This window comes from Carcharhinus amblyrhynchos, chromosome 16, assembly GCF_965287045.1.
Source record: "Carcharhinus amblyrhynchos chromosome 16, sCarAmb.v2.hapA, whole genome shotgun sequence".
NCBI classification, from domain to species: Eukaryota; Metazoa; Chordata; class Chondrichthyes; order Carcharhiniformes; family Carcharhinidae; genus Carcharhinus; species Carcharhinus amblyrhynchos.
Genome location: NC_137339.1, coordinates 21,018,901 through 21,045,960, shown reverse-complemented (window position 1 = coordinate 21,045,960; position 27,060 = coordinate 21,018,901). Strand labels below are relative to the sequence as shown.

At 42.9% G+C, this 27,060-nt stretch overlaps 1 protein-coding gene across 4 annotated transcripts in view; it reads right to left on the bottom strand.

Moving 5' to 3' along the window:
* Positions 1 to 20,294, bottom strand: part of mtcl2 (microtubule crosslinking factor 2) — a 105,572-nt gene extending 85,278 nt beyond the window's left edge. For all 4 annotated transcript variants that reach the window (XM_080204792.1, XM_080204795.1, XM_080204793.1 and 1 more), the window contains exons 1-3: positions 19,498 to 20,294; positions 10,437 to 10,661; positions 2,603 to 2,761 (exon numbers count right to left, since the gene is read on the bottom strand). In XM_080204792.1, coding sequence (XP_080060918.1) covers positions 2,603 to 2,761; positions 10,437 to 10,661; positions 19,498 to 20,277 — 1,164 coding nt within the window. In that variant the 5' untranslated portion in view covers positions 20,278 to 20,294. The remainder of the gene's footprint in view (positions 1 to 2,602; positions 2,762 to 10,436; positions 10,662 to 19,497) is intronic.
* Between the last annotated feature and the right edge of the window lie 6,766 nt (positions 20,295 to 27,060).

Here is a 27,060-nt window from a genome sequence, read left to right as displayed (position 1 = left end):
TGCTAAATGCCATCAGCATCAACTCCAGAGATAAAATCCAAAGGTCAGATATCCAAGAGGTTAAGAAACAATTGTCACAAAAGGATTAACAGAGTCATATTCTACAACTATAACCCCTCAACATTTTGATTTTGCTGCTTGGGTTTCTTGCTTAGATTAGAAGCTCCCAGTTAAAAGATTCTGCAGCTGACTGAAGGTGCAGTAAATGCTAAAAAATAAACAAAGAAGTCGGAGACTCAACAGTAAAATGCAAAACTGCCTACACCATTCTAAGTCCTCATTATTCATTCTAATTCCTGGTTGTATTTTACTCAGTTCTATGACAGACTTCATTCTGGTTCCAGCTGCAAGGGCTTCACAAATGCATCCCAGGGTGATCTAAAGAGAATGATTGTCACTAAATCTGGTTGGTTTCACCAAGGACTGCACAATATTGACGTGGAGGGGGAGGGAGTTGAGCAAGTCAAATTATCAGTTTTAGTTGCATATTTAAGTAGTAAAGCTTTCCCTGATAATGGAGTCAACTCGTCACCATCCTGTTTGTTTTAGCAATACAGAGTCAGAACAGAATACTGATAAAACAAGCCAGTTTGTTTGTTTTTCTGGAATTGCCAGCAATTAAAAGGATAATAATATTTACCTTGTTAAATACACAACTACACCCATTAGATCATAAATTAAGAATATACGTTGTTATCAGTCCAAGTTGTCACCTCAGCTTTCCTGATGGTTTCTCAAAACCTATCAGCAGTCGGTAAAACAATGCTGGATCGCATAAAACAAGGAAGGTGTGTAGACTTGAAGCTTATTTGTCATTTTCAGTTGGATCATGAAGTAGCAGAAATCTTATCAGCCAACTGCAGAGGAGAAATTCCATGTGAATCATCTCAACTCTGTCAATATTTCGTAAGTAAAAAGTCTGACAACACCAGGTTTTAGTCCAACCTATTTATTTGATAATATACTCGCAAGCTTTCGGGTTAGCCCCTTCGTCAGGTGAATCCTGACGAAGGGGCTAACCCGAAAGCTTGCGAGTATATTATCAAATAAATAGGTTGGACTAAAACCTGGTGTTGTCAGACTTTTTACTGTGTTTACGCCAGTCCAACGCCGGCATACCCACATCATGAATATTTCATAAAGCAGTCTGTGCTTTTTACATAGCATTACAAGGAATGTACGGCAGAGAAAAGGCCATTTGGCCTCATCACTCCACTGTGTTCATATTGTCCTAGAGTCTCCTCCCATCCTTCCTCATATATCTATCAGTATAACCCCACATCCCGCTCTTTTTAATAGGTACAAACAAAGAAACTGAGCCTCCTCTTAAGTGCATCTAATTAGACCATAAGACAGAGAAGCAAAATTACATCATGTGGCCCACTGAGTCTGCTCTAACATTCAATCATGGCTGATATTTTTCTCATCCCCATTCTCCTGCCTCTTCCCCACAACCCCCGATCCTCTTATTAATCAAGAGCCTATCTCTGTCTTAAAGACACTCAATTACTTGGCCTCCACAGCCTTCTGCAGCAAAGAGTTCCACTGATTCACCACTCTCTGGCTGAAGAAACTCCTCCTCATCTGTTTTGAAGGGTCATCCCTTAAGTCTGAGGTTGTACCCTCTGGTTCTAGATTTTCCTACTTGTGGAAACATCCCCTCCACGTCTACTTTATCCAGACCCCGCTGTATCCTGTAAGTTTCAATAAGATCCCCCCCCTCATCCTTCTAAAATCCATTGAGTACAGACCCAGAGTCCTTAACCTTTCCTCATACAGCAAGTTCTTCATTCCAGGGATCATTCTTGTGAACCTCCTCTGGACCCTTTCCAAGGCCAGCACGTCCTTCCTTAGGCACGGGGCCCAAAACTGCTCACAATACTCCAAATGGGGTCCGATCAGAGTCTTATACAGCTTCATAAGTACATCCATGCTCTTGTATTCTAGCCCTCTCGACATGAAAGCTAACATTGCATTGGCCTTCCTAACCGCCGGCTGAACGTGCAAGTTGACCTTAAGAGAATTTTGAACAATGACTCCCAAGTCCTTTTGTGTTTCTGACTGCCTCAGGGTTTTCCATTTAGAAAGTAGTCTGTGCCTCCATTCCTCCTTCCAAAGTGCATAACCTCACACTTTTCCACATTGTATTCCACCTGCCACTTCTTTGTCCACTCTCTGACCTGTCCAAGTCCTTCTGCAGCCTCCCTGCTTCCTCACTACTCTACAATTCTTTGTATCATCTGCAAACTTAGCAACAATGCCTTCAGTTCCTTCCTCCAAATCATTAATGTATATTGTGAAAAGTTGTGGTCCCAGCACTGAGCTGAGGCACAGTCAGCTTCCAGTAGGCATAAAATGGACTTCATAGGATCTGTTCTACAAATGACATTGTTGGTGTGAGGTTTTGCCTGCTGGGACTGCATATTCAGATTAAAAAAAAATTGGATTAAAACCATGGGGAATGTGCTGTGAATTTTCAATAAACGCTCCTGTGGAAAAGTTCCTTAATTAGCAGTGAGATCATGAAAAATCTGCCCATACGTGTCTGTCTGATCATGTACAGTATTTCAAGATGTCATGAGCCAACTGAAAACAGCATTACCTCTTTCATTTTGTCCACTTCGTTCTGCAGCACCTGCTTGGAAACGTCCATTTCAATGAGTTTCTGTCGAAGATCTTCATTTTCCTCTTCTAATTTTATTCTTTTCTTCTCGACAGCCTCCAGTTCATTGTGAAGCCTTACAGACACGTCTTTTGAAACCTGTTATATAGGAAGTCAATTCAAAGTATTCAGAACATGCACTTGGCACGCTGCCTTTTTTTTCAAATAATGCCTCGTAAAACCACACTTGTTTATTGCACAGCAATGAAGTTTAAATCTTTTGCACCCGTAAGCGAATTTCATTAGGCATGTTGTCAGCAGAGGCATTTTGCAATTCTCACACACTGAAATTATTTGTTGTAAAAGATTCACTGAGAAGAATTGTTATCCTATTGCCAAAAACTGGTAAGCAATGCCCTATCTACTGTATGAAAGGTGTGTTGTTGTATTAGAACATCACTACAAACATCTGTGTTTCAAAAATTCTTTTCAGGGAGATGTTGAGAATATGGCATTTGTGTAGCTTCAACATCGCTCCGAAGGAGCATCCTTCCTGAGAAAAAGCTACCAGCAGACATTATTTGGATCAAGGAATTGGAAACATGAAAAGGCACTAAAATTCCTTGTAACAAAACCCATCTATCAAGTGGCGAGTTTTGAACTACGACCGGTGAGAACTGTCCTTGCGAAACAGGTTCAGGACAGACCAGGCTCAGCCAACCTCCACCACTAGAGCCTCAGTACACATTCTCTTATATATTCCTGGTGAGACACAAACAGTGCATTACTGATAGCGTCCCCTCTGCAGACTAAACAATGGACTAAGCATCTTGAACTCAGAAAATGAGGAGACTTTTGCTCGGCATTTGCTAAACAAAATAATTTAAACCACATCAGTTGACCAAGCTGCATGGCATTTTTGAGTCAGGCCCACACCATCCTTTTCTTCCACACGAAGGGGCTTGTCAAGGTAGACGCAGGGATTAAAAGCAAAATACGACGGATACTGGAAATTTGATCTAAAAACAGAAAATGCTGGAAAAACTTTGCAGATCTGGCAGTATCCGTGGAGTGAGAAATGGAGTTAACATTTTAGGTCTATTCAACTCTTCAGAGCTTTTTTTCCTCCCAGCATTTTCTGTAGACACAGCTTGTTTTCTGAGGCTGAAGAATCTAGAACGTGAGAGCACATGCAGACTCAAGTTAAGGGGTCAGTTAGGACTGAGATGAGGAAAATGTCTTCATTCAGTGGGTTATGAATCTTTGGAGTTCTCTACCCCAGACAGTTATGAATGCTCCATCATTTAAAGTTGAGATCAGTGGATTTTTCATCTCTGAGAATCAAGGAATGTGGGGAATGGAAAGGAAGTGGAGTTAAGGCAGAAGATCAGCCATGATCATATTGAAAGAGACTTTAGGGACCATGTGGTCTCTTCCTGCTCCTATTTCGTATTTATGTTGCCAACCTCAGGTACGACAGACTAGCAATCACACAGCAACACTGCAGGCTGCACCATTTAGAGGTCATCAGTTAAGCCCTTATGCTAAACACTCTTACGTGATTGTCTCTCTCTGAACAGTGGAAAATTTTGTAATAGAAACAGGCTTCATGTCAGTCCAGACAGAGGCACTGCTCATTTCCTCTCAGCCCCTTGTGTAGCAGCTGTCACAGGGAAATCCAGACCAAGACACCATAATCTCCCAGTTAGAAGAGGTCAAAATGGGGTAGTGAAAATAAGGGAGCTGGAAAAAGTCACTGCAAGTAGAATGGTGTGGCAAGAGAAATCAGTCACATGTACAGAATTTGAAGTAGACAAATCCAGTAAAGAACATAAACTCAGTGAGTTTCAAAAGGATTTGGGTGTTGTTATTAAAAATCTCCTCTGTAATTAGTATCATATTCAAACTTGGTTGAGTTCTGCTCCTATAAAGTGTGATCTACAAGACTTTGCAATGATCTGTACACTGATACCCGACTTGAAGTTAAACAGAGCAATGACCAGGCGCTCACTGTATAAGAAGCTGCACATTGTGATTTGATTGTATTAACATTTCACATGTCCAATTTTTTTTTGTCAACTTAACATTAAATAATAATTAGCAGGCGGTCATTCAGCTCACACTATCCTTGAGCTGGAAGTTTCATCTTCAAATGATGCATGTGCTCAGCCACAGTTCTGTGCGGCATTGGCCAAATTTAAGAAAACCTTCTATGACCCATTGTTAAATGATGCAGCACATTGCCAGAGGCAACGAATCAAGGGCTTAACAACGACTGAAGACAGAAGCACTCAAGTTGAAACAAAGATTGCACGGCAAATGATCCAGTCATCATACGGAAAATCACATGTTAATATCAGTAATTGAAGGAAGTAACATGCACTACTGAAAACCTCACTAACTTCTGGTGTGGAATTTTTAACAATTGGAAAGCGTTGAAATGAACCTGCTCTTCTCCAATGTACAAATGACTGTGTTTGCCAAAACCTATAAAATGGGACAAGTCTTCGATCCTCCAAGTTGTTCTTTGGCTTCAGATTCTGGATGCTATTTCATCAGTATAATTGATAGACACATTAATTATTCACCACAAATACACAATCTCTTCTGCAATCAGCCTGCCCGCCTGAAACATTCCAAAACAATTATAATCCAAAATGTACAGCCGACTGGCTTGCCAAAGGGGTATTAAGCTGGATTGGACAACCAAGCCCAACAGAGTGGCAATTGGCTCCACCTAAAGGTTGTGATGTCTTTGAACTGAATGATTACTGTGTATTCGAAAGCTAATTTTTCAATGCAATCAAATCAAGATGTATGTAGGTCTGATGCTATACTGCAAAGAGAAACAAAGGTTTTCCACTTTGCGCTAGCGACAAAAAGGCAGTTTCCATTAACAGAATAATCAATGAGGATAATTCAATTGCTTTCTCTTTCTCTCTCAAATTTAAGAAAATCTTCTATGACCCAGTGTTAAATGATGCAGCACATTGCCAGAAGCAACAAACCATAGGCTTAACGATGATTGAAGACAGAAGTACTCAATCATTGCGGGTCCCCTAGCAGAGATATCTGAATCATCGATAATCGCAGGTGAGGTGCCTGAAGATTAGACGGTGGCAAATGTTGTTTAAGGAGGGCTGCAGGGAAAAGCCTGGGAGCTACAGGCCAGTGAGCCTCACACCTGTAGTGGGTAGGTTGTTAGAAGCATTCTGAGAGGCAGTGTCTACAGGCATTTAGAGATGCAAGGGCTGATTAGGGACAGTCAGCATGGCTTTGAGAGTGGAAAATGTCTCACAAATTTGATTGAGTTTTTTGAAAAGGATAACAAGAAGGGAGATGAGGACAGTGCAGTTGATGTTGTCTACATGGACTTTACCGCATTGTCAGTTGATGCACAAGGTTAAATCTCATGAGATCCAGGATAAGGTAGCCAAATGGATACAAAATTGGCTTGATGACATAAGCCAGAGGGTGTTGTACAGGGTTGCTTTACAAACTGGAGTCCTGTGACCAGTGGTATGCCTCAGGGATCGTTGCTGGGTTCCACTGTTATTTGTCACTTATATTAATGATTTGGATGAGAATTTAGTAGGCGTGGTTAGTGAGTTTGAAGACGGCACCAAGATTGGTGGCAGAGTGGACAGTGAAGGAAGATATTCGGGATTGCAACAGGATCTTAATCAATTGGGCCAGTGGGCTGGCCCATGGCAGATGGAGTTTAATTTAGTTAAATGCGAGGTGATGCATTTTGGTTGATCGAGCCAAGGCAGGACTTACTCAGTTAATGGTACAACGTTGGGGAGAGTTATAGAACAAAGATCTAGGGGTAAAGGTTCATATTTCATTGAAAGCGGAGTCACAGATGGACAGAGTGGTGAAGAAGGCATTTGGCATGCTTGGTTTCATTGGTCAGAACACTGAATACAGGAGTTGGGACGTCTTGTTGAAATTGTACAAGACATTGGTAAGGCCACACTTTGAATACTGTGTACAGTTCTGGTCATTCTATTATAGAAGAAAGGATATTATTAAACCAGAAAGAGTGCAGAAAAGATTTACGAGGACACTACTGCGACTTAATGGTTTGAGTTATAAGGAAAGGCTGGATAGACTGGGACTTTTTTTTCTGGAGCGTAGGAGGCTTAGGGGTGATTTTATAGAGATCTATAAAATAATGAGGGGCATAGATCAGCTAGATAGTCAATATCTTTTCCCAAAGGTAGAGAAGTCTAAAACTAGAGGGCATAGGCTTAAGCTGAGAAGGGAGAAATACAAAAGAGCCAAGAGGGGCAATTTTTTCACAGAGTGTGGTGAGCATCTGGAACAAGCCGCCAGAGGTAGTAGTAGAGCTGGGTACAATTTTGTCTTTTAAAAAGTGTTTAAACAGTTAAATGGGTCAAATGGATATACAGGGATATGGGCCAAATGCTGGCAATTAAGATTAGTTTAAGGGTTTAAAGAAAAAAGGCGGCATGGACAAGTTGGGCTGAAGCGCCTGTTTCCATGCTGTAAACCTCCATGACTGTATGACTCAAGATGGTGAGTGATTTCAGGTAGTGGCGTTCTCAAGTATCTGCTACTCTGTCCTTCTAGATGTTAGTGGTTGTAGCTTTGGAAGGCACTGCCCAAGGAACCTTGGTGAGCAGCAGATGGTACACTCTGCTGCCTTTGTTCATCAGGGGTGGAGGGATTGAACATTTGCAGAAGGGGTAAAAATCAAGCAGGCTGTTTTGTCCTGGATTGTGTCAAGCTTCTTGGGTGTTGTTTGAGTTGCACTCATCCAGGAAAATGAAGAGTATTCCATTACACTCCTGACATGTGCCTTGTGGTTGGCAGAGGGGTTTTGGATGGTCAGGAGGTGAGTTATTCACTGCAGGCAGGTACAAGTTTTTTACTTCTTGGTAAACTGGTTTCATCTTTGTTTCCTACATAACATACTCCATAACAATTTCTTCATATCATTGCTTCTGTGTAAATAAATCTATTGTTTTAAGTTTGTACACTTAGTTCCAATAGTGTTGTAATTACTCCCTTTCAAAGGGAAATAGGAGGAAATGATGTTACCCTATGTGATCTTCACTATAACTAGGAATACCAACCAACCCATGGCATGTTAGCCCACTTGTGACATGGATAATGGCAGAGATTTTAGTTCACAGGAATCATACTCTTACTTATGAAAACTGACATTTTGCTGAGCACAAAACAAAGTTGAGGAGTAAACACAGAAGCATAACTCTAGAGTTTCTTGTAGCAATAGCTCATAGGATCCCAAGTGCAGTAACCATGATCTAATATGACTCAACATAGTGCCCAATGGGTGTGACTCAAGTGGAGACAATGGTGTAATGTTAATGTCATTGGACTAGTAATGCAGGCTTATACCCTTGGGGCATGAGTTCAACCCCACAATGGCAACTGATTCAGATAATTAAAACAATCTGGAATGAAAACTGGTCTTAGTAATGTTGATCATGGAACCACCATCAGTTATCACAGAAAACCAGCTGCTTCACTAATGTCCTTTCAGAAAGGAACTCTGCCAAATTTACCTGGTCTGGTCTACGTGTGACTCCAAACCTACAGCAAATTGACTGCAAAGGACATTTACGGATAACAACAAATGTTGCTCTTGCAATTACCATTTCCCATGATGGCTTCAGAGGCAATAAGGCAGCGCGCGGGGGAAGGGGGGGATATCTGAAACTTATCTTAGCAACACTGAGACTTTATCACCTTAAGACAGTTTACGCACATTTTTTTTGGAAAAAATTGTTACATTCCTTCACTATGAAGCACATTGTAGATTCAAACATGGGAGGTGAGTTAGTAACAAAAATTCTTGAGTATTATATCCATCAGATTTGCCAAGGAAGACATTAACCACATAAAAGGGAAATGCTTTGGTCTGAAATTTACTAAATAACGCACATAGATATACTCATGTTGTCACACAAAGTCCAAAGATGTGCTGGTTAGGTAGATTTGGCGTGCTAAATCGACCGTGGTGTCGGGGGATTAGCAGGATAGATGCGTGGGCTGTGGGAATAGGGCTTCGGTGGGACTGTAGTCGGTGCAGACTGAATGGGCCAAATGGCCTTCTTCGGCACTGTACAGATTCTATAATTTGTCTCTGGTGCCATTCAAAGCGAAACCCTGAACTCATTTTCACTCCAAATACAGTTACCTAACCTAAATTCAACTTTTCCCAGCAAAGGAATGAAAAGTGTTTGATCATTAGGAATCAATTAGATGAATTTGAGATATATTTGAAGCAGCAAGGAAGATAGAATGACTGGTTGTAACAAGCAAAATTATTTTTATTATCATGGTGCTAATATCAATGCATGAAGTTAGTATAAAGCAGTTTTGATAATTATCCTCCAGAGAGCTGCTACCCAGATGATTTGGCTTTATATATACACAAAACCCCCAAATTAAAGCTGATATGCTTTGGTGAATACCACAGAGTTTTGGTAATGAAATTCACATGCCTGCCACTCCATGATCAATCTTAAACACTTTATGGACTCTTCAAATCTCACCCCCATTCTTTGGGGTGTGCATGTACAAGTACGAAGCTACAGATATATTATATATTAATAAACTTTGGATTAGAACAATTTTTCAATGGCCAAGGTTATGACTGCCTGATTTTGTATTTAAGGTCAAATTTCAAGATATATTCTAAAGCATCAAATACGTTGAAGTAAGCAATCTGCTTAGAACATGCAGCACAACCACATTACGTGATTGCTTACAATTGAAGAAAAATTTTGCACCACTATTTTACACTTAAAAAATTGATATGTATATTCCTGAACCACAAAGTATGCGAATCAATACAAATTAGTCCTCAGGCTTTAGAAAAATATAAGCAACAGGAATATGCCATTCGTCCCTTCAAGCTTGCTCCACCCTTTAACAAGACCATGGCTGATCTTCTTCCATACCTGCACCTTTCCACACTATCCCCATATCCCTTAAAATGCAAAGGTCTATCAATCTGGTTCTAAACATACCGACCAAGCATCCACAGTTTTTCTGAACCATTCCAAAGGTTCATTACCTTTGAGTGAAGAAATTTCTTCTAACCTCAGATATAAAAGGCCCATTCCTTATTCGGAGACTCTGACCCCATGTTCTCCATTCCCCAGCCAGTGGAAGCATTTTCTCAGCATCTGTTGCATCAAGCTGCTTAAGAATTCTACATGTTTCAATAGAATAATCAGAAAAGAGACAATTTAGAGCCTCACTGGCAAGTCCCATGAGTGGTGGGGGAAATTGCAATGGTTGTGGAGTTGCGGGAGCATCACTCAGGTGCCCTTAAAAAACTGTAATTTTTTTAAACATGAATCTTAAACATTTAATTCATGCTACAGAGATGCTGCTGAAACGAAGACGGTCATCAGCCAAAGTGCTGTAAGTTAAATATGATTCGTATTTTACTTTTAAATTTCAACTCATTTCAAAACTTGATTCTCAAGCCAACAGAAAAATAAACCTGACAGCTGCTTAGAAAGACAAGCCCTATTCTCTTGGAGTTCCTATGCACTTCATTGCATAATGTCCAATGAACATTCCTGTGAATTTACTCATGGTAATGCAACTTCCTGATCAAACTCATCCAACCATTCTTCTGGCAAGAAACATCAGATAGGAAGACATTACACTGGAGGATTATTACACAATAAACTATGACATTTGAAACATAAGAATGCAACTTACAGAAAGTTTCCATAAGACATGATACAGTTGCCACCAATCTCCTAATGTAGTCTAACAATATTCTGGAAAAAAAAGGCTCAATGAAAACATATAGAACAAATACCTTCACGTCTTGCTCTAAACTTCGAATTAGCTCTCCGTCAACTTGACCTGTCTGAGCTACTCTTAGGCTTCTTCGTTCAGTCTTTCGCAATCGGTACTGGAGGATCCTGCACGTTTTGTTTGCTCTGTCTAGTTCTTGACGAAGTTCCTGCAGCTGGTAAACATCTTCTTCTAAATAGATATCCCTCATTTCCAGCATTTCAGCTCGAAGCTCCTCAATTTCATCCTAATATGAAGAAACAGTCACATCTGTTATATTTTTGCGCCAGTTTTTTTTACAAGGCAAGACAACAAATGAAAAAGCAAATAAATTCAGTTAGCCTCCACACAACAATGAATCATATGCCACATAGTTGCTACTACAGAAAGTAGTAGAAGCCAAAACATTGCGTATTTTCAAGCAGCAATTAGAGACAGCGCTTCAGGCGAAGGGGACCAAAGGATATTCGGGGTTTGGTGGGGGGGTGGGATCAGAATATTGAGCTGGATGATCAGCCATGATCGTAATGAATGGCGGAGCAGCTCAACAGGCCGAATGGTTTCCTCCAGTTCTCATTTTTTGTTTCCAAATCTAATTTGATATCTGTTGTTTCATTGTTGTGTGAGGTTTAATCAATATTCATAATGACTGAAATTTAAAACTCTTACAGATAAAACAGTCTATTTTGTGAATAGAAATGAAGCAGCTAACGCTAAATGCACTAGTACTTAAACAACTGATCATTCTTAATTGTGCTTTAACAATTGAATTTGTATGGTACAGTTGTAAAGGAAAGAACAGTTCATTGCATTCAAAAGCAACTGCAGCATTTTCTAATTATCGATTAGGAGTTTAAGAAGTACAGTTTATCATGTATCAATGTACCTTCCGTATCATTCTGTAGTCAGCTTCCCGCTGACATGCCAGTCAATAAACAAGCACATAACTGCAAACACAGTACAAACAGCAGATAATTTACAGTGAGTGGGAGCTGGTGTAATATTTGTCTCAGTTTGGACAATTATCTGTAATTCCAGAAATTCAACAATGCATGACATAAACCTTCACATTGTAAAACATTTAGGGCAGTTACACCGCTGACTGCACTTCCAATTTCTCTGTGCTGCATAGAAACACAAAATAACTATAAATAACCCAGTTTAGTATTTGGGATGGGTTGAAACTGCCTGAATCGCAATTAAATAATTGTGCAGGGTTTGTCTTTTTTGAATTGTTGATTCAATGATTAACAACAAGCATCATACAAAATGAGCTTCAGATGCACCAAATCCCACTGAGAAGCGGGGCTCCTGCATAAGAACGGACGTCACTGTCTCTTGTGATTTTCCCAGCTGTAGTCCAAGTAATTCAGCATGCTTCCATTTTACAGCAACAAAATAGAACTTATTAGAAAAAAAATCACAATTATTTTCAGCCTGATGATTCATTACATAAAAAGATGTAAACGCAATCTAATTATGGCTGCAACCCAAGTATGATGGTGACTTTCACTGTGTTTGAGATGAATCCAGAAGAGAACAGTGAAGCATTATGCACCGAATTCCTCCATACGACAAGAATTCAGTGTTACCCGTTATGCAAACAGTACTGAAATACTGATTTTCCAGCTGCATGGTGGGGCCAGCTGTCCACACATTAAAGCTTTGTGTTGGAGCAGATGGGACACAAGTGACCACAGAGGGAAGGATCAAATGACTAGCTCACATCACTTCCTGTGGGTGCAAGGGGGTATTTCAGGGACAAGCATGGGGTTAATTGATGAGGACTGTTCCACATTGAGCTGGAAATCTGGCAAAGATAGATTTCAAGTGATTAACACACTGCATTTAGGTTTTATCCTATATTTTTAGGCCTATTAAGCAACCGTGTGTAAACCCATTGTGGTTGCTAGAATAAGATCTCGCTTTTGAGAGAAAGAAAAGCAGTCTGCTTCACAAACAAGCTTTAACACAGAAAGTTGCATCTTTCAGTGAGACCTTGTGCTATTCTAAGTAGTATACTAAATAAGCTTATCATCCTGTTTTTTTTTCGGTTCTTAGGATGTGAGCAGTGCTGGTACAATGCATTTACTACCCATACATGATGCTGATGGAAGAAGTGGTAGTAGTAGGCATTCTCCTTGACCACCTCAAGCCTCATAGTAATGCAATTCCCGCAATGGAGTAAGGTCCTCTGGATGATATCCACCCAAATCAGGATATTGCAAGGCCTGGATATAATCGTCCAGAGTGCTTGAAATGCAAGTTGATAACACTGTGGTGAGGACGACACAGCATTTGGACCTTGGTGACAAAGGGATGAAAAAATCTATCTCCTTAAAAAAAAAATAGATTTAAGGGCTGGGACAAGTAAAAAAGCTTGTGTCAATTCAATGTTAAGTCAGGCATATAGGCTGGAATTCTCTGGCCGCTCTCGCCAGTGGGATCTTCTGGTCCGGCAGTTGACAAACGCCTGCACAGGGGTTGCAAAGAACAGGAAACCCTGTTGACAGTGGCAGGATCTTCTGATCCTATTGCCGACCAATGGCAGGCTGCCTCCACTGCCGTGAAACACGGCAGGGGGGAGAGGAGGAAGGAGGAGGAGAAAGAGATCTGAGCCATGAAGAGAAATAAATAAAAAAGGAAGATTGGATTAGAGGCAAAAAGCGAAGCAAGATTTTTAAACCTTTTTTTTAAATCTCCAAAAACAATTCACAAACCTGACGCAGGAAATGTTGTTTTTGCTATGCTGATGGAAGAACATGCAAATTAGTCTGCAATGTAACACATTGCAATCCATGGGGCATCTTCTCCCCCTTCCAATTTGCACATTAATAGCACACACCTCTCAGACCACTTTATTGTTTCAGCAAATCTGGCCCAATAAGTGGAAAATCTAGCCAATGCTATATGGATATGCTGTGGAATATAACCAATATTACTCTTTTGATTTTGGATGTAACCACCAATGAATGAACAATGCTGAAAATATTCCCAAAATTCAAACAGGTCAAACCAGCAAACAAGAAATATGAACACAACTGGAATGGAGAAGTAGACCTCAGGTCCACAACACCACCTTGGATATTTGAACACTAATGTGGGGAGAAAGAACTACTATTACTTGTAATAAACAGTTCACTTAATTTCCCCTTACTCCTTAATTAGATATGAACATATATATCAGGAGCAGGCCATTAGGCCCCTCAAACCTCTCCTCCATTCAATAAGATCATGACTGCTAATATCCCCCCTACCCCCAATTAACTTGCATCCCCTTGGTTAGAAATTATCTATCTACCTCTGACTTAAAAATATTTAAAGATTCTGCTTCCACTGTCTTTTGAAAAACAGAGTCCCAAAGGCTGATGACCCGCAAAAGAAAATAATTCTCCTCATCTCTGTACAGTATGAGCAATCCCTTATTTTAGATCCCCCCACAAAAGAAAACATGCAATCCAAATCCACTCTGTCAAAACCCCTCAGAATCCTCAAGGTTTTAATCAAGTTGCCTCTGACTCTTCTAAATTCGAGCTTGTTCAACCGTTCCTCACGAGAAAGCTTATTCATTTCTGCTGTCTAATAAACCTTCTCTGAATTTCTCCTAATGCATTTAAATCCTCCCTTAAATAAGGAAACTAATATTGTATACACTACTCCCGATGTGATCTTACCAGAGTCTTAAACAACTGGAGCATAAGCCCACTACTTTCGAATTCAATTCCCTTCACAATAAATAACATTCCATTAGCTTTTTTAATTATAGGCTGTACCTGCATACCAGCCTTTTGCGATTCATGCACCAGTACACCCAGATCCCTTTGCATCTCAGCTCTGCAATTTCTTACTATTTAGATATTACACTTTGCTTTTAATCTTCCTGCCAAAATGGACATTTGCACATTTTCCCACAAAATACTCCATTTGCTAGTCTTTTGCCCACTCACTTGACATTTGTATGTCCATTTGTAGCCTCCATATGTCCACTTCACAACTTACTTTCCTATCTTTGTGTTGTCAGCAAATTTAGCAATCATACCACCTGTCCCTTCCGCCAAGTCATTTATATAAATTGTTATAAGTTGGAGCCCCAGCCCTTGTCCCCACAGTAGACCATTTTTTACATCCTGCCATCAAAAGAAATACCCATTTATGCCCACTGTTTCTTGTTAGCTAGCCAATCTTCTATTCATGCTACCAGCTATACCATGAGCTTCTATTTTCCACAATAACCTTTGATACAACACCTTATCAAATGCCTTCTGGAAATTGAGGTTCAGTACATCCACTGGTTCCACTTTATCCACAACACATGGGACTCCTTCAAAGAACTCCACAAAAGTGGGGAAACGTGATTTCCTTCTCACAAAACCACGTTGACTCTGCCTTAATTTTTGAACTTAAATTTTTCTAAATGCCCTGCCTAACATTCTCAATAACAGCTTCCAACATTTTCCCTATTGCAAATGTTAAGCTAAACAGCCTGCAGTTTCCTGTTTACTGTCTCTCTCCCTTTCTGAACAAATGAGTCACATTAACTATTTTCCAATCAAATGGAACCTTCCCTGAATCTTTCTGGAAATTTACACCATCGACTCTCTCACCAGCCACATCTTTTAAGATCCTAGGTCGAAGTCCATCAGGATCTGGGGATTTTTCAGCCCAGGGCTCCAACAATTTGCTCAACATCACTTCCCTGGTAACTGTAATTTTCCGAGTTCCTTCCTTGCATTTCTTCTGTCTGAAATTCAGCACTGATGCATATCATGTCATATAACCATTACAAGTTTTAGCTCCATAATTTTATATAAGAACAGTTAGTTGGATAGTCGGAAGTCTTTTTCCCGGGGCGGAAGAGTCAATTTCTAGGGAGCACAGATGTAAGGTGCAGGGGGCAAGGTTTAAAGGAGATGAACGAGGCAGTTTTTTTTTTACACACAGAGGTGGTGGATGCCTGGAACTTGTTGCCGGGGAAGGTAGTGGAAGTGGATACGGTAGTGACTTTTAAGGGGTGTCTTGACAAATATATGAGTAGTATGGGAATAGAGGGATATGGTCCCTGGAAGGATAGGGGGTTTTAGTTAAGTTGGCCAGCATGGTCGGTACAGGCTTGGCAGGCTGAAGGGCCTGTTTCTGTACTGTAATTTTCTTTGTTCTTTAATTTGAAAAAAACCAACAGTTGGAGAAATAAATGCTTGCTTGTTGCTCCAGATTTTATGCAGCAAACCTTGAGGGCAATGGGTCAAATGAAGTTTAAGTGGCACGCTCAAATGTTGTTTCTGTGTAACCGACAACTTTGAAGCTTAATAGGTATTTTAGGTATTGCATCAAAGAAAGGACATATTTTCTAGTTTAGTTAAAATAGGCGCAATCTACTCATTCAATATTTAACCCACAAGGCAATCAGATGTGGAGAGCCGTGCAGAGCATCTCTTATGAAATGAAAATAATCTACTCCATTAAAAAAATAAAGCATTCATCACTGGGGATAAAAAAATGGAATGGCAAAGTGAAACTACCTTGTTTTGATGGAGCTAATCATGAAAATCAGACTAAGTTCTGTGAACAGAAATCACATTAAGAGGGCAGCACAGTGGCTCAGTGGTTAGCCCTGCTGCCTCAGAGCACTAGGGACCCAGGTTCAACTCCAGCCTTGGATCACTGTCTGTGTGGAGTTTGCACATTCTCCCTGCGTCTGTGTGGGTTTCTTCTGGATGCTCCGGTTTCCTCCCACAGTCCAAAGATGTGCAGGTTTGGTTGATTGGCCATGCAAAATTGACTCTAGTGTCAGGTGATTAGCAGGGTAAATACGTGGGGTTGCAGGAACAGGGTCTGGGTGGGATTGTGGTCGGCGCAGATGCAATGGGCCGAATGGCTTCCTTCTGCATTGCAGGGATTCTATAAAGAGATTCTACTTTTCCTTATTGTGCCAATGTTCTGCCAAAATTCTGTTGTGAAGTCTCTCTCGAATCTTGGGATATTGAGACCAAATGTACAGGTTTAGCTGAGATTAACCAACTTAACATGCGAGAGATTGAACCTAGAGTACTCTTGTCCATATCATGCAGCCATCATAGAAGCAAGAATAAAAGTTGTGCAATGTAAGATGAGTAAGAAAGACATTAATGATTTTCATTAAAATGACAGCCACTGGAATTGTATCTGATATGTTTGTTATTAATACTGCACAGTACCATTTCAATTGCATAGTTGTGGTTTTCTGATTACTGTCCACAGTGACCTATGATGCTGGTGTATTTTGATTTTGTGATAACAGTTAATATTAAAGTTGTATGGATCACAAAATAATTCATTCTGTTTTTTTTAAATGATACAGCTACCCATTTTTGGCACTGTTAACATTATTTTTCAACAGATAGGTAGGTTTTAAACTTGGGCACTTTGAATTAAAGCAGATTATTCAAATTGTTAAGTAGCTTAGTAAAACTCTTCAAAATCAGCTAAATTATGCATGTAATGCAAGAGATCCTGCATCATCTAATATTTTAGTTAACATACATCAGGGCAGGATTCGTGTTCATAATATAAAAACATTTGACATTTTTAAACAAACAAAACTATTTTATGAATACTGGGTCTCCTGCAGTGTTGCTTGCAGTAGATTGTACTATACTGTTGTAAGAAAGACCTAGGTGCTGCAGAAAACACATGCACAATGCATTATTCTGTTTAGATCCCTTTAATTGTTAAGTAAACACAAGACAACGTGACATCTGAAATACCAGTGTCACCTTGCATTTAATTTAGTAAAAGGTTCCAAAGTACTTCACAGGAGCATTATCGGACATAATGTGACACTAAGCCACATCAGGAGATATCAGGCCAGGTGGCCAAACCCTTGGGTGAAGAGATAGGATTTGAGAAGCATTTTGAAGGAGAGAGAGAAGGTAGGTAAAGAAGTTAAGGAAAGGAATTCCAAAATTTAGGACTCAAAGCTGAAAGCACATCACTGAAAGTGGGACAAAATAAAGCTGTGATGCACGAGGGGCCAGAATTAGAGTTCTCTGGTTTGCAGGGCTAGAGGAGGTTACAGAGATAGAGTGGGTTCTGAGCTCAGTAGTGAAGGTTAGTTGGATTGGCCATGCTAAACTGCCCCCGAATGTCCTAAGATTTGCAGGCTAGATGGATTACTGAAGGGTGAATGGAATTTGGTGACAGCTACGATACAAACAACAAAGCTCTCAAGTTTATGGAGAACGGAAGATGGCAAGATCACTGGATGAGTTGGGACGGGGAGGTAACAAAGGCATAAATAAGGATATCAGCAACAGACCAAACAACAAATAGGAACGTAAAAACTTTACACCACATGTACATTCATGGAATACTAACAGAAATTCTTTGCAGCTTACATAGTTCAGAAATAGCCATTTTCCTTTGCTACTGATTATTATACCAAGAGGATGTCAATAGGTTTGCCCCTTCAAATGAATAAACTGCCATAGAATATAACGCCAATCATAGCATCAAGATATTGTGTGCAGTTCCTCATCTCACAAAAGAAAGAACAGAATTAAGACAATGACTTGCAAAAATTCAACAATATAATGATGTATTCATTACATGACTCAAATCTTCCAGATGCCACTGAGAAGTATCAAAATATATCCTGTTGTTGTCTGTCAATATTCTTGAAACACCCTCTCCAGAACTGTCATGGGTGTGACCTTACACTACAAGTTATGCCAGCCAACTGGCAACACCAATTCCTTTTGTCAACAGCAAATCTACTGATGGTTTGAATGAGGGCAATCCTTGGATGCATTTGTACAAGCAGAGATTATTAAACCCTGAAAGGGAAGATAAATTGGTACATGAGGCTGAATAAGTACAGGCAACTGAACCATCCACTGAACCCAGTGCGCAGCATCCTGTCACCTGGAGGTTGCTTCAATTCATTCCCCGACATTCTCTCTTCCACATTCTTCCATCGGGAAAAAGATACAAAAGTCTGAGATGACATGCCAACTGACTCAAGAACAGCTTCTTCCCTGCTGCCATCAGACTTTTAAATGGACCTACCATATATTAAGCTGATCTTTCTCTACATGTGACACGTATAGCGTGCAAGAAACAACGGCTGGAATTCTCCAGCCTCCCAGTGCCATTTTTCCCACCAGCAGGTCATGGCATGTTATTTGCCAGCAGCAGGATTCTCTGGTCCTGCCACTGTCAATAGAATTCCCACTGACATCACCCCACGGGCAGAAAATCCCACTGGCAGGAGCAGTCGGAGAATTATGGCTGATGCTTTTCACTGTATCCCAATGTATGTGAGAATAAATCAAATCAAAGTCACTGCAACACTATATCCTGCACCCTCTCCTCCTCCCCATGTACTCCATGAACAGCATGTTTTGTCTTATGGTATGCAAGAAACAATACTTTTCACTATGTCCCAATACATTGGCCAACAATAAATCAAAGTAACTGCAACACCATATCCTGCCCCCTCGCCTTCCTCCTATGTACTCTATGAACGGTATGCTTTATCTGCAAGAAGCAATACTTTTCACTGTTGTCCCAAACATGTGGCAATAATAAAAGCAGATCAAAATAAATGCAACACTACAGCTACACCTTCTTCTCTCTTTCGATGCTATAGACTGCACCTTCTCCCCATGTACTCTACGAACAGTATGTTTTGTCTGCAAGAAACAATACTTTTCACTGTATCCCAATACATGTGTCAATAATAAGTCAAATTATAATAACTGCAACACTATAGCTGCACCTTCTCCCCAATGTACTCTTGTGAACTGGGTGCTCTGACTGTTTACTGTGCAAGAAACAATACTTTTCACTGTATCCCAATACATGTGTCAATAATAAATCAAAAATAACTACAACACTATATAGTCTGCACCTCCTCCCTTATGTACTCTATGAACTGTGTGCTTTGTCTGTATACCGCGCAAGAAACAATACTGTACATGTTAATACACGTGACAATAATAAATTAAATCAAATCACTGCCAGCCAGTTCAGGCATAGCCACAAAGCCATAGGGACAAAGCTGATGGTGCCCAAGATGAATGACAATGTGAAGCCACCTCGCCTACCTTCAGATAATCGTTTTCGGAGCGCAGTTCCTGGATTTCCTTCAGGAATTCCTCCTGGATGCTGTCCACGAATTCCTCGCTGAAGTCGGAGAAGGCCAGCGAGTTGCTGACATGGAGCCGGCTGTCCGCCGCGTCCGACTGCCCGCTGCCCGAGGCCAGGGAGGTGTCCTCGCCGGGGGGAGTGGGGCAGGCATCCCGGGAGCCCGGAGCCGGGGCCTGGCCCGAGGCCGCCTCCCGCTCGGGGGACAGCTTGTCCTCGGACAGCGGCTCGGAGGGGCAGTCCGACAGCTCGGAGCTGCTGTCGGTGCCGCTGGCGGGGGCCGGGCCGGAGGCCGGAGCCGGGGCCAAGGCCAGAGCCAGAGCCAGGGCCGGGGCCGGGCCTCCACCCGCCGCCCGCTGTGCCTTCCTCTTACCGCCGGCGCTGCCCCTCAGGCCTCCGGCTGCCCTGTCCGGCTTCTTCCCCAGGCGGCCGGAGGATGAAGATGAGGAGGAGGAGGAGGATGAGGATGAGGATCCTCCCCCCGCCGCCGCCACCGCTGCCGCCGCCGCCTTGCCGGCCGGCAGCTTCCCCAGCTTGATGTCCTTGAGGGCCGGGCTGTGGCGGGACAGCCGGCACTGGGCCAGCCCCGGCTTGGAGCCCGGCCCGCACTTGGATTTGGCCACCGACCAGCCGCGGATGGCCTTGGGTCTGGCCGGAGAGGGGGCTCGGTGCGGCCGCTTCTTCTCCACTGGCGGCGGCCGCGGGGGCGGCGGCGGCGACTCTCCGTTCACCGTCTCCATCTCTCTCCCCCCCCCCCCCCCCCTTCCTCCTCCTCACTCGTTACCGGCTCTCACTGAGGAGAAAACACCGCAACAACAACACAACAGCAGCGCTGCTCCTAATGCTCATCCCGGTACGGACACGGCATCCATCCCACTGCACACAAACACACACACACACACCGCCCCGCTGCTGGTTTTGTTTGAGATGGAGAGTCTCGTTCTGTGTGTGTGTGTGTGTGTGTGTTTTCAGTCAAACTCTCTCCTCCTGCTCAATGCGCCACTCGCCTGCTCCTGGAAAATAGCATCCCGCACCGCCCACAGCAACTCAGCCACTGACGCAGGCAGCCCACCCTGACACACTGCCCCCACCCTGGAATCAGACTGCTGCCACTGGAAATAACACCCCCCCCAAAAAAAAACACACACACACACCCCACCCTGGAATCAGACTGCTGCCACTGGAAATAACACCCCCCCAAACAAAAACACCCCCAAAAAAAACACACACACACACCCCACCCTGGAATCAGACTGCTGCCACTGGAAATAACACCCCCCCCCCCAAAAAAAAACACACACACACCCCACCCTGGAATCAGACTGCTGCCACTGGAAATAACACCCCCCCCAAAAAAAAACACACACACACCCCACCCTGGAATCAGACTGCTGCCACTGGAAATAACACCCCCAAAACACACACACACCCCACCCTGGAATCAGACTGCTGCCACTGGAAATAACACCCCCCCCAAAAAACACACACACACCCCACCCTGGAATCAGACTGCTGCCTCTGGAAATAACATCCCCCCCCAAAAAAAAAACACCTCCAAAACACACACACACACCCCCCACCCTGGAATCAGACTGCTGCCACTGAAAATAACACCCCCAAAAATAAACACCCCCCCCAAAAAACACACACACATACACACCCCATCCTGGAATCAGACTGCTGCCACTGGCATACCCCACTCCCAAAAACACACACACACTTCAGCCTGCTGCCACTGGAATAACACCCCCGAAAATAAACAACCCCCCCCAAAAAAACACACACCCCACCCTGGAATCAGACTGTTGCCACTGGAATAACACCCCCAAAAATAAACAACTCCCCAAAAAATACACACACCCCGCCCTGGAATCAGACTGCTGCCACTGGAATACCCCACTCCCCAAAAAATGCACACATCCCACCCTGCTTCAACCTGCTGCCACTGGAATAACACCCCCAAAAACAAACAACCCCTAAAAAATGCACACACACCCCATCCTGCATCAGACTGTTGTCACTGGAATACCCCACCCTGCTTCAGCCTGCTGCCACTGGAATAACACCCCAAAAAATAAACAACCCCCTAAAAAATGCACACACTCCCCATCCTGCATCACACACACACGCCACCCTGCTTCAGCCTGCTGCCACTGGAATAACACCCCAAAAAACAAACAACCCCCTAAAAAACACACACACACTGCATCAGACTGCTGCCACTGGAATAACGCCCCCCCCCCTCCAATAAACGCACACCCCACCCTAGAATCAGCCTTCTGCCACTGGAATAACACCCCCCAACCCCAAAAACACACACACACACTGCATCAGACTCTGCCACTGGAATACCCCACTCCCAAAAAACACACACCCCACTCTGCATCAGCCTGCTGTCACTGAAGTAACACCCACCCCCCAAAAAAACACACACACACATCCCACCCTGCATCAGACTTCTGCCACTGGAATCACACCCTCAAAAAATAAACACCCATCCTGGAATCAGACTACTGTCAGTGGAATAATCCCCCCAAAAGTAAACACCTCCCCAAAAACACATACACCCCACCCTGGAATCAGACTGCTGTTACTGGAATTACTGCCCCCCCAACCCCAACAAAAAACATACACACACACATCTCACCCTGCACCAGGCTGCCCCACCCCTCATCATTGATGCTGTCACTGGAATTACTGTGTCCCCCCCAAAAAAGTACACACACATATACATATACAACTGCCACCACCACCCCCACCCACCCCTCCCACCACCCCACCAGACTGCTGACACTGGAATTACTGCTCCCCACCCAAAATTATAAACACCCCCCCAAAAAAAACAAATAAACACACACACACACACACACATACAAAACCACCCCCACCCTTTATCAGGCTGCTGTCGCTGGAGTTACTGCCCTCCAAAAAAAAATCCCCCCAAAAAACACACACAAACACACACATACACACACAACCACCCCCACCCCCATCAGACTGGAATTACTTTCCTGCCCCCCAAAAATAACCCCCCAAAAACACACACACACAACCACCTCCTCCCCCCCCCAACCCCCCACCTGCCGGGTTTCCACAATGGGTTTCCAAAATGCTCTCCTCCATTTGTCTTCCTTTTATTAGTTACTTCTTTTTGTACCTCTTAAATCCAGATCGTTTGATATGTGACAAGACACCTTTTTATAACAAAAAAGAACAAATGTTGTGAATCTGAAATAAATTGGCTTCAAACAAAAAGGCAATAAAGGGGCACAAAGACAAACAAAATGGGGCAGAATTTTCCCCCACCCAAATGCCAAACTGTCAGGTTCTGACTGAAAGTCTACGTTTCTCCCAGACACATCACCAGGTTTTCGCACCTGATCTCATACCCACCTCACTCACCCCACCCATCCCAATGAGGCACATCCCTCCCCCCACCCTGCCCCAAATCAACCATCAATCCCTCCCATACATTAGGCAAATTCCTGCAAAGGGGCTACCCAGTGGGTCTATTCCTGTCACTGCCAACTTGGCAGGTTGGCATTGCCAGGATTGCAGGGGCTGAGAGTGTCAGGGCACTGCTCTGTCATGTCCCTCACCATCCGGGGACTATACTCACCTCCATGCCCCAGAGTGGTCACCGTGAATGATTTTTATATTTGGAAACCAGCCGTAATTCCCAGTGGCATGACGTTACACCGGCAAGGGTTGAAGGGAGCATTTAATGCTGGTGGAAGCTATGGCGATAAGCTATATAATTATATTTAAATGAATTTAAACTCTTGGAAATCAGATTCATGCACTTTCTAGGTGTGAACCTGATTATGTTGCCAGCAAGAGGTGGCGAAGATCCCAAAGTGAGATTTCACTACCACAAATCCTGTCAATGTCCTCAAGCAAGGTTTGGAAGCCATAATGGGACTTGTGCCTGTGGCAAACAGGCCTTTCTAAATCCTGCCCAAGGTTGGGGGAGTTTTCACCTGAATCCTTACACACTAAAGCGTTGTTTGTTTTAATTTGTCTGCCGTGAATTCACAACTATTTCTGTTCTCACAGTCATGTTTTTTATGAAAATTATATTCAGTCAAGCACCTATTATAATTAAGATTCTTTTCAGGATGACCATTACACAAACACAAGTTGTATCCTTACTTCATAATCCTTATTTTCAGCCTAAGTGGGTATTTCTGAAAATAAAAGAGATTCAATGGATGTAGTGCCCAGTCCCCTGCTCCAGGGAATAGTGACTTAGAGAACATAGAACATTACAACTCTGTGCAGGCCCTTCAGCCCTCAATGTTGTGCTGAGCTATGTCCAATCCCAAGATCAAGCTATCCACTCCCTATAATTCAGCTGTGCACCATGTGCCTATCCAATAACCGCTTGAAAGTTCCTAAAGTGTCCAACTCCACTATCACAGCAGGCAATCTATTCCACACCCAACTACCCTCTGAGCAAAGAACCTACCTCGGACATCCCTCCCATATCTCCCACCATGAAGTTTATCGTTATGCATTATGGTTCCAGAGGCAACAGCAGTTTCTGTGCCTCTTTTATTTGCTAATAGAGAGGCAGCTTACAGGGTCCATTGCCACCAGAACAAAAAAAAACCTCCATGGTGGCACAGTGGTTAGCACTGCTGCCTTACAGCGCCAGGGATCTGGGTTGGATTGTGGCCTTGGGTGACTAAATGGTCAGAATTTTATCGGCCCAAGAGTCGTAAGATCATGCCCGAGGCCAACAAGGAATGCTGTTCTGTGAGCCCTGCCCACCCTGATGTTGGGGCAGCCATGCCAGTAAAATAAGGGGCTGTGTGTGGAGTTTGCATGTTCTCCCTGTGTCTGTGTGAGTTTCTTCTGAATGTTCTGGTTTCCCCCCACACACCAAAGATGTGCAGGTTAGGTGCATTGTCCATGCTAAGTTGTCCCTTAGTGTCAGGGGGTTTAGCAGGGTAATTATGTTTTAAGGGACTAGGGCCTGGGTTGGATTGTTGGCAGTGCAATCTTGATGGGCTGAATGGCCTCCTTCTGTACTGTAGGGATTTTATAATTAACAAGTACTTCCCTCAAGAGGATGGCACCCACATGTAAATGCTATAAACACAATCTGATTATCTGTATCAACAAGATATGGTAAGTCATCAGTATCTATTGGTTGCCAAAAACATCAAATCAACCAATGGACATCCTATGATCCTATTCCAAACTCAATCATGAACGCCTAGGTCTCAGAAGAGTGTCAAGCAGTAAGAGCAATTATCTCCAGGATTCTACCCATCCTGCACCTGTGGCCATTTTTTTGTGCATAAGAGACATGTAGGACAAGGGGCCATGGACTTAAGGTGAGGGGGGAGAGGTACAACACAGATATTAGAGGGAGGTTTTTCACACAGAGGGTAGTGGGGGTATGGAATGCTCTGCCAAGTAAGATGGTGGAGGCAAACACGCTAGAGTCCTTTAAGAGTAACTTAGACAGGCACATGACTGAGTTGGAGATGGGTGGATATAGGAGATCCTTTTAAATAAGGGTCATTAGCATTGGGGCGTCCCTGGTAATGTAAATGGGTATAGTATGATAATAATGTTTTTTCTCTTTTCATTCACAGGTTTTAAGTCAGTCCACCTCATGTCCAACGAGGGGCATACACACGATGGGTCGTACTGGGGCTGCTCTTGGTTGTTCGAGATTGGCCTAGCACTTCATGTCGTTAGTGTGTGCCTAAACTGGACAAGATGCTGGGCAAGACGACAGCTCAGTGACTATCGCTGATTGCTGTGCAGACACATGGATTTGGGCCGGTGTCTGTGGGAGTTTGCGCATTCTCCCCGTGCTTGCGTGGGTTTTCTCCGGGTGCTCCAGTTTCCTCCCACACCCCAAAGATGTGCTGTTAGGCTGATTGGCAGGAATAAATTGTCCCTAAATCAGTTTCCCTCAATCTGGATGGCCATAAAACATTAGACAGGGGTTGTGGGTAGAGAGGTGGACTGGTGGTGTTGAGATGGCGGCGCGGGCTCGTTGGGCTGAAGGGCCTGTTTCCCGGGCTGATTTTGATCTTTGTTCTTTGTTGTTAAGTCTTGACCGTGTGAACAAATTTATTAACCGATGGAGACTAACACATCAGTCAAATCTAATCCTATAGTCTGAGGTTCAAGCATTCTGACTTTCAGTGCCTAACTAAAAAATGTTCTTCTTGACCTTTTTTTATATAGATTATTTCTATTGCTGTATAACGTTTACAACAGACATTACTTCCAATTTTAGAATGTAACCACCCAATTGCTTGGTAGTTAATGTAACGTTATGCTGCGGTTACATAAAACTGTAGGCTGCAGGTTCATACCAGTGGTTTCTTGCACGAGGGTAATTATAATCAATTATACTATTAGAGAAGAATGTAAAGAGAATGGTGAGCTGAATCTATTCTTACATACTTTCTGATGACAATATTTTCCAAACATCTATCAAGAACTATTTAAGGTGACCTCTAAGTGATTTGCTTCCTGATTGTCTTCCTTTGTGGATAAGTACCTCTCTGACTTGAAAATGTATCACTGTTCCTTCACTATTGTTGGGTCAAAATCCTGGAACTCCTTCCCTAACAGCACTGTGGGAGTACCTGCACCACATGGTTCCTTGTAGATTTGTGAATAATTCTAAGAGTCAATAAAGACTTACAATTAATCTGTGTATAACTATGAAGACCTCTTCAGAAGTAATGAACTGTAACCAACACCCTACAACAGGAGATAATGCAACTAATCAAGTCAGTAGCTAGTGAAATGTTAAGTTGGATGCAGCACCAAATTCTAGCCAGTTGGGATTTTGAAAGTGCTGTTATATGTAAAGTGGATGATAGATTCTCCAAGGCCAGGTACAGAATGAGGCAGAATTGGGGCATGGAAAGGGATGCAGTTTGTATGTGATACAAGCAAATAGTGAGAGATTATCTTATCTGTGATTGATACGATGCACAAAAGGTTTCCTATCATTTACTACATCACAACACTCACTGTATTTCAAATTATTAGTATTTACAAAGAACAAAGAACAAAGAACAACCCAGCACGGGAAACAGGCCCTTCGGCCCAACGAGCCCGTGCCGCCGCATCACCCTACACCTATTCTACCCTGCATGTCTACGAATGGAACCCCTAACTTAGCCAGATTCAGGGGAGAATAGTGTCAATTTGGTAAAACCAATCAGCCTAAGAGCACATCTTTGGGGTGTGGGAGGAAACCGGAGCGCCCGGAGGAAACCCACACAACCACAGGGAGAATGCGCAAACTCCCACCGACACAGGCCCAAATCCATGTATCTGCACAGCTAGCAGTGCTAGTCACCGAGCTGTTGCAGCGCCCGTCTACCAGTCCAGGATCAAGCACACACACCGACACGAAGTACTAGGCAACTCCCGGAACTTCCAAGAGCAGCCCACGCACGACCCACTGTGTGCATGCCCCTCGTTTGACACGAGGTGGACCTCCACCTGCGGAATAAAAAGATAAAAATGTTAATCTTACA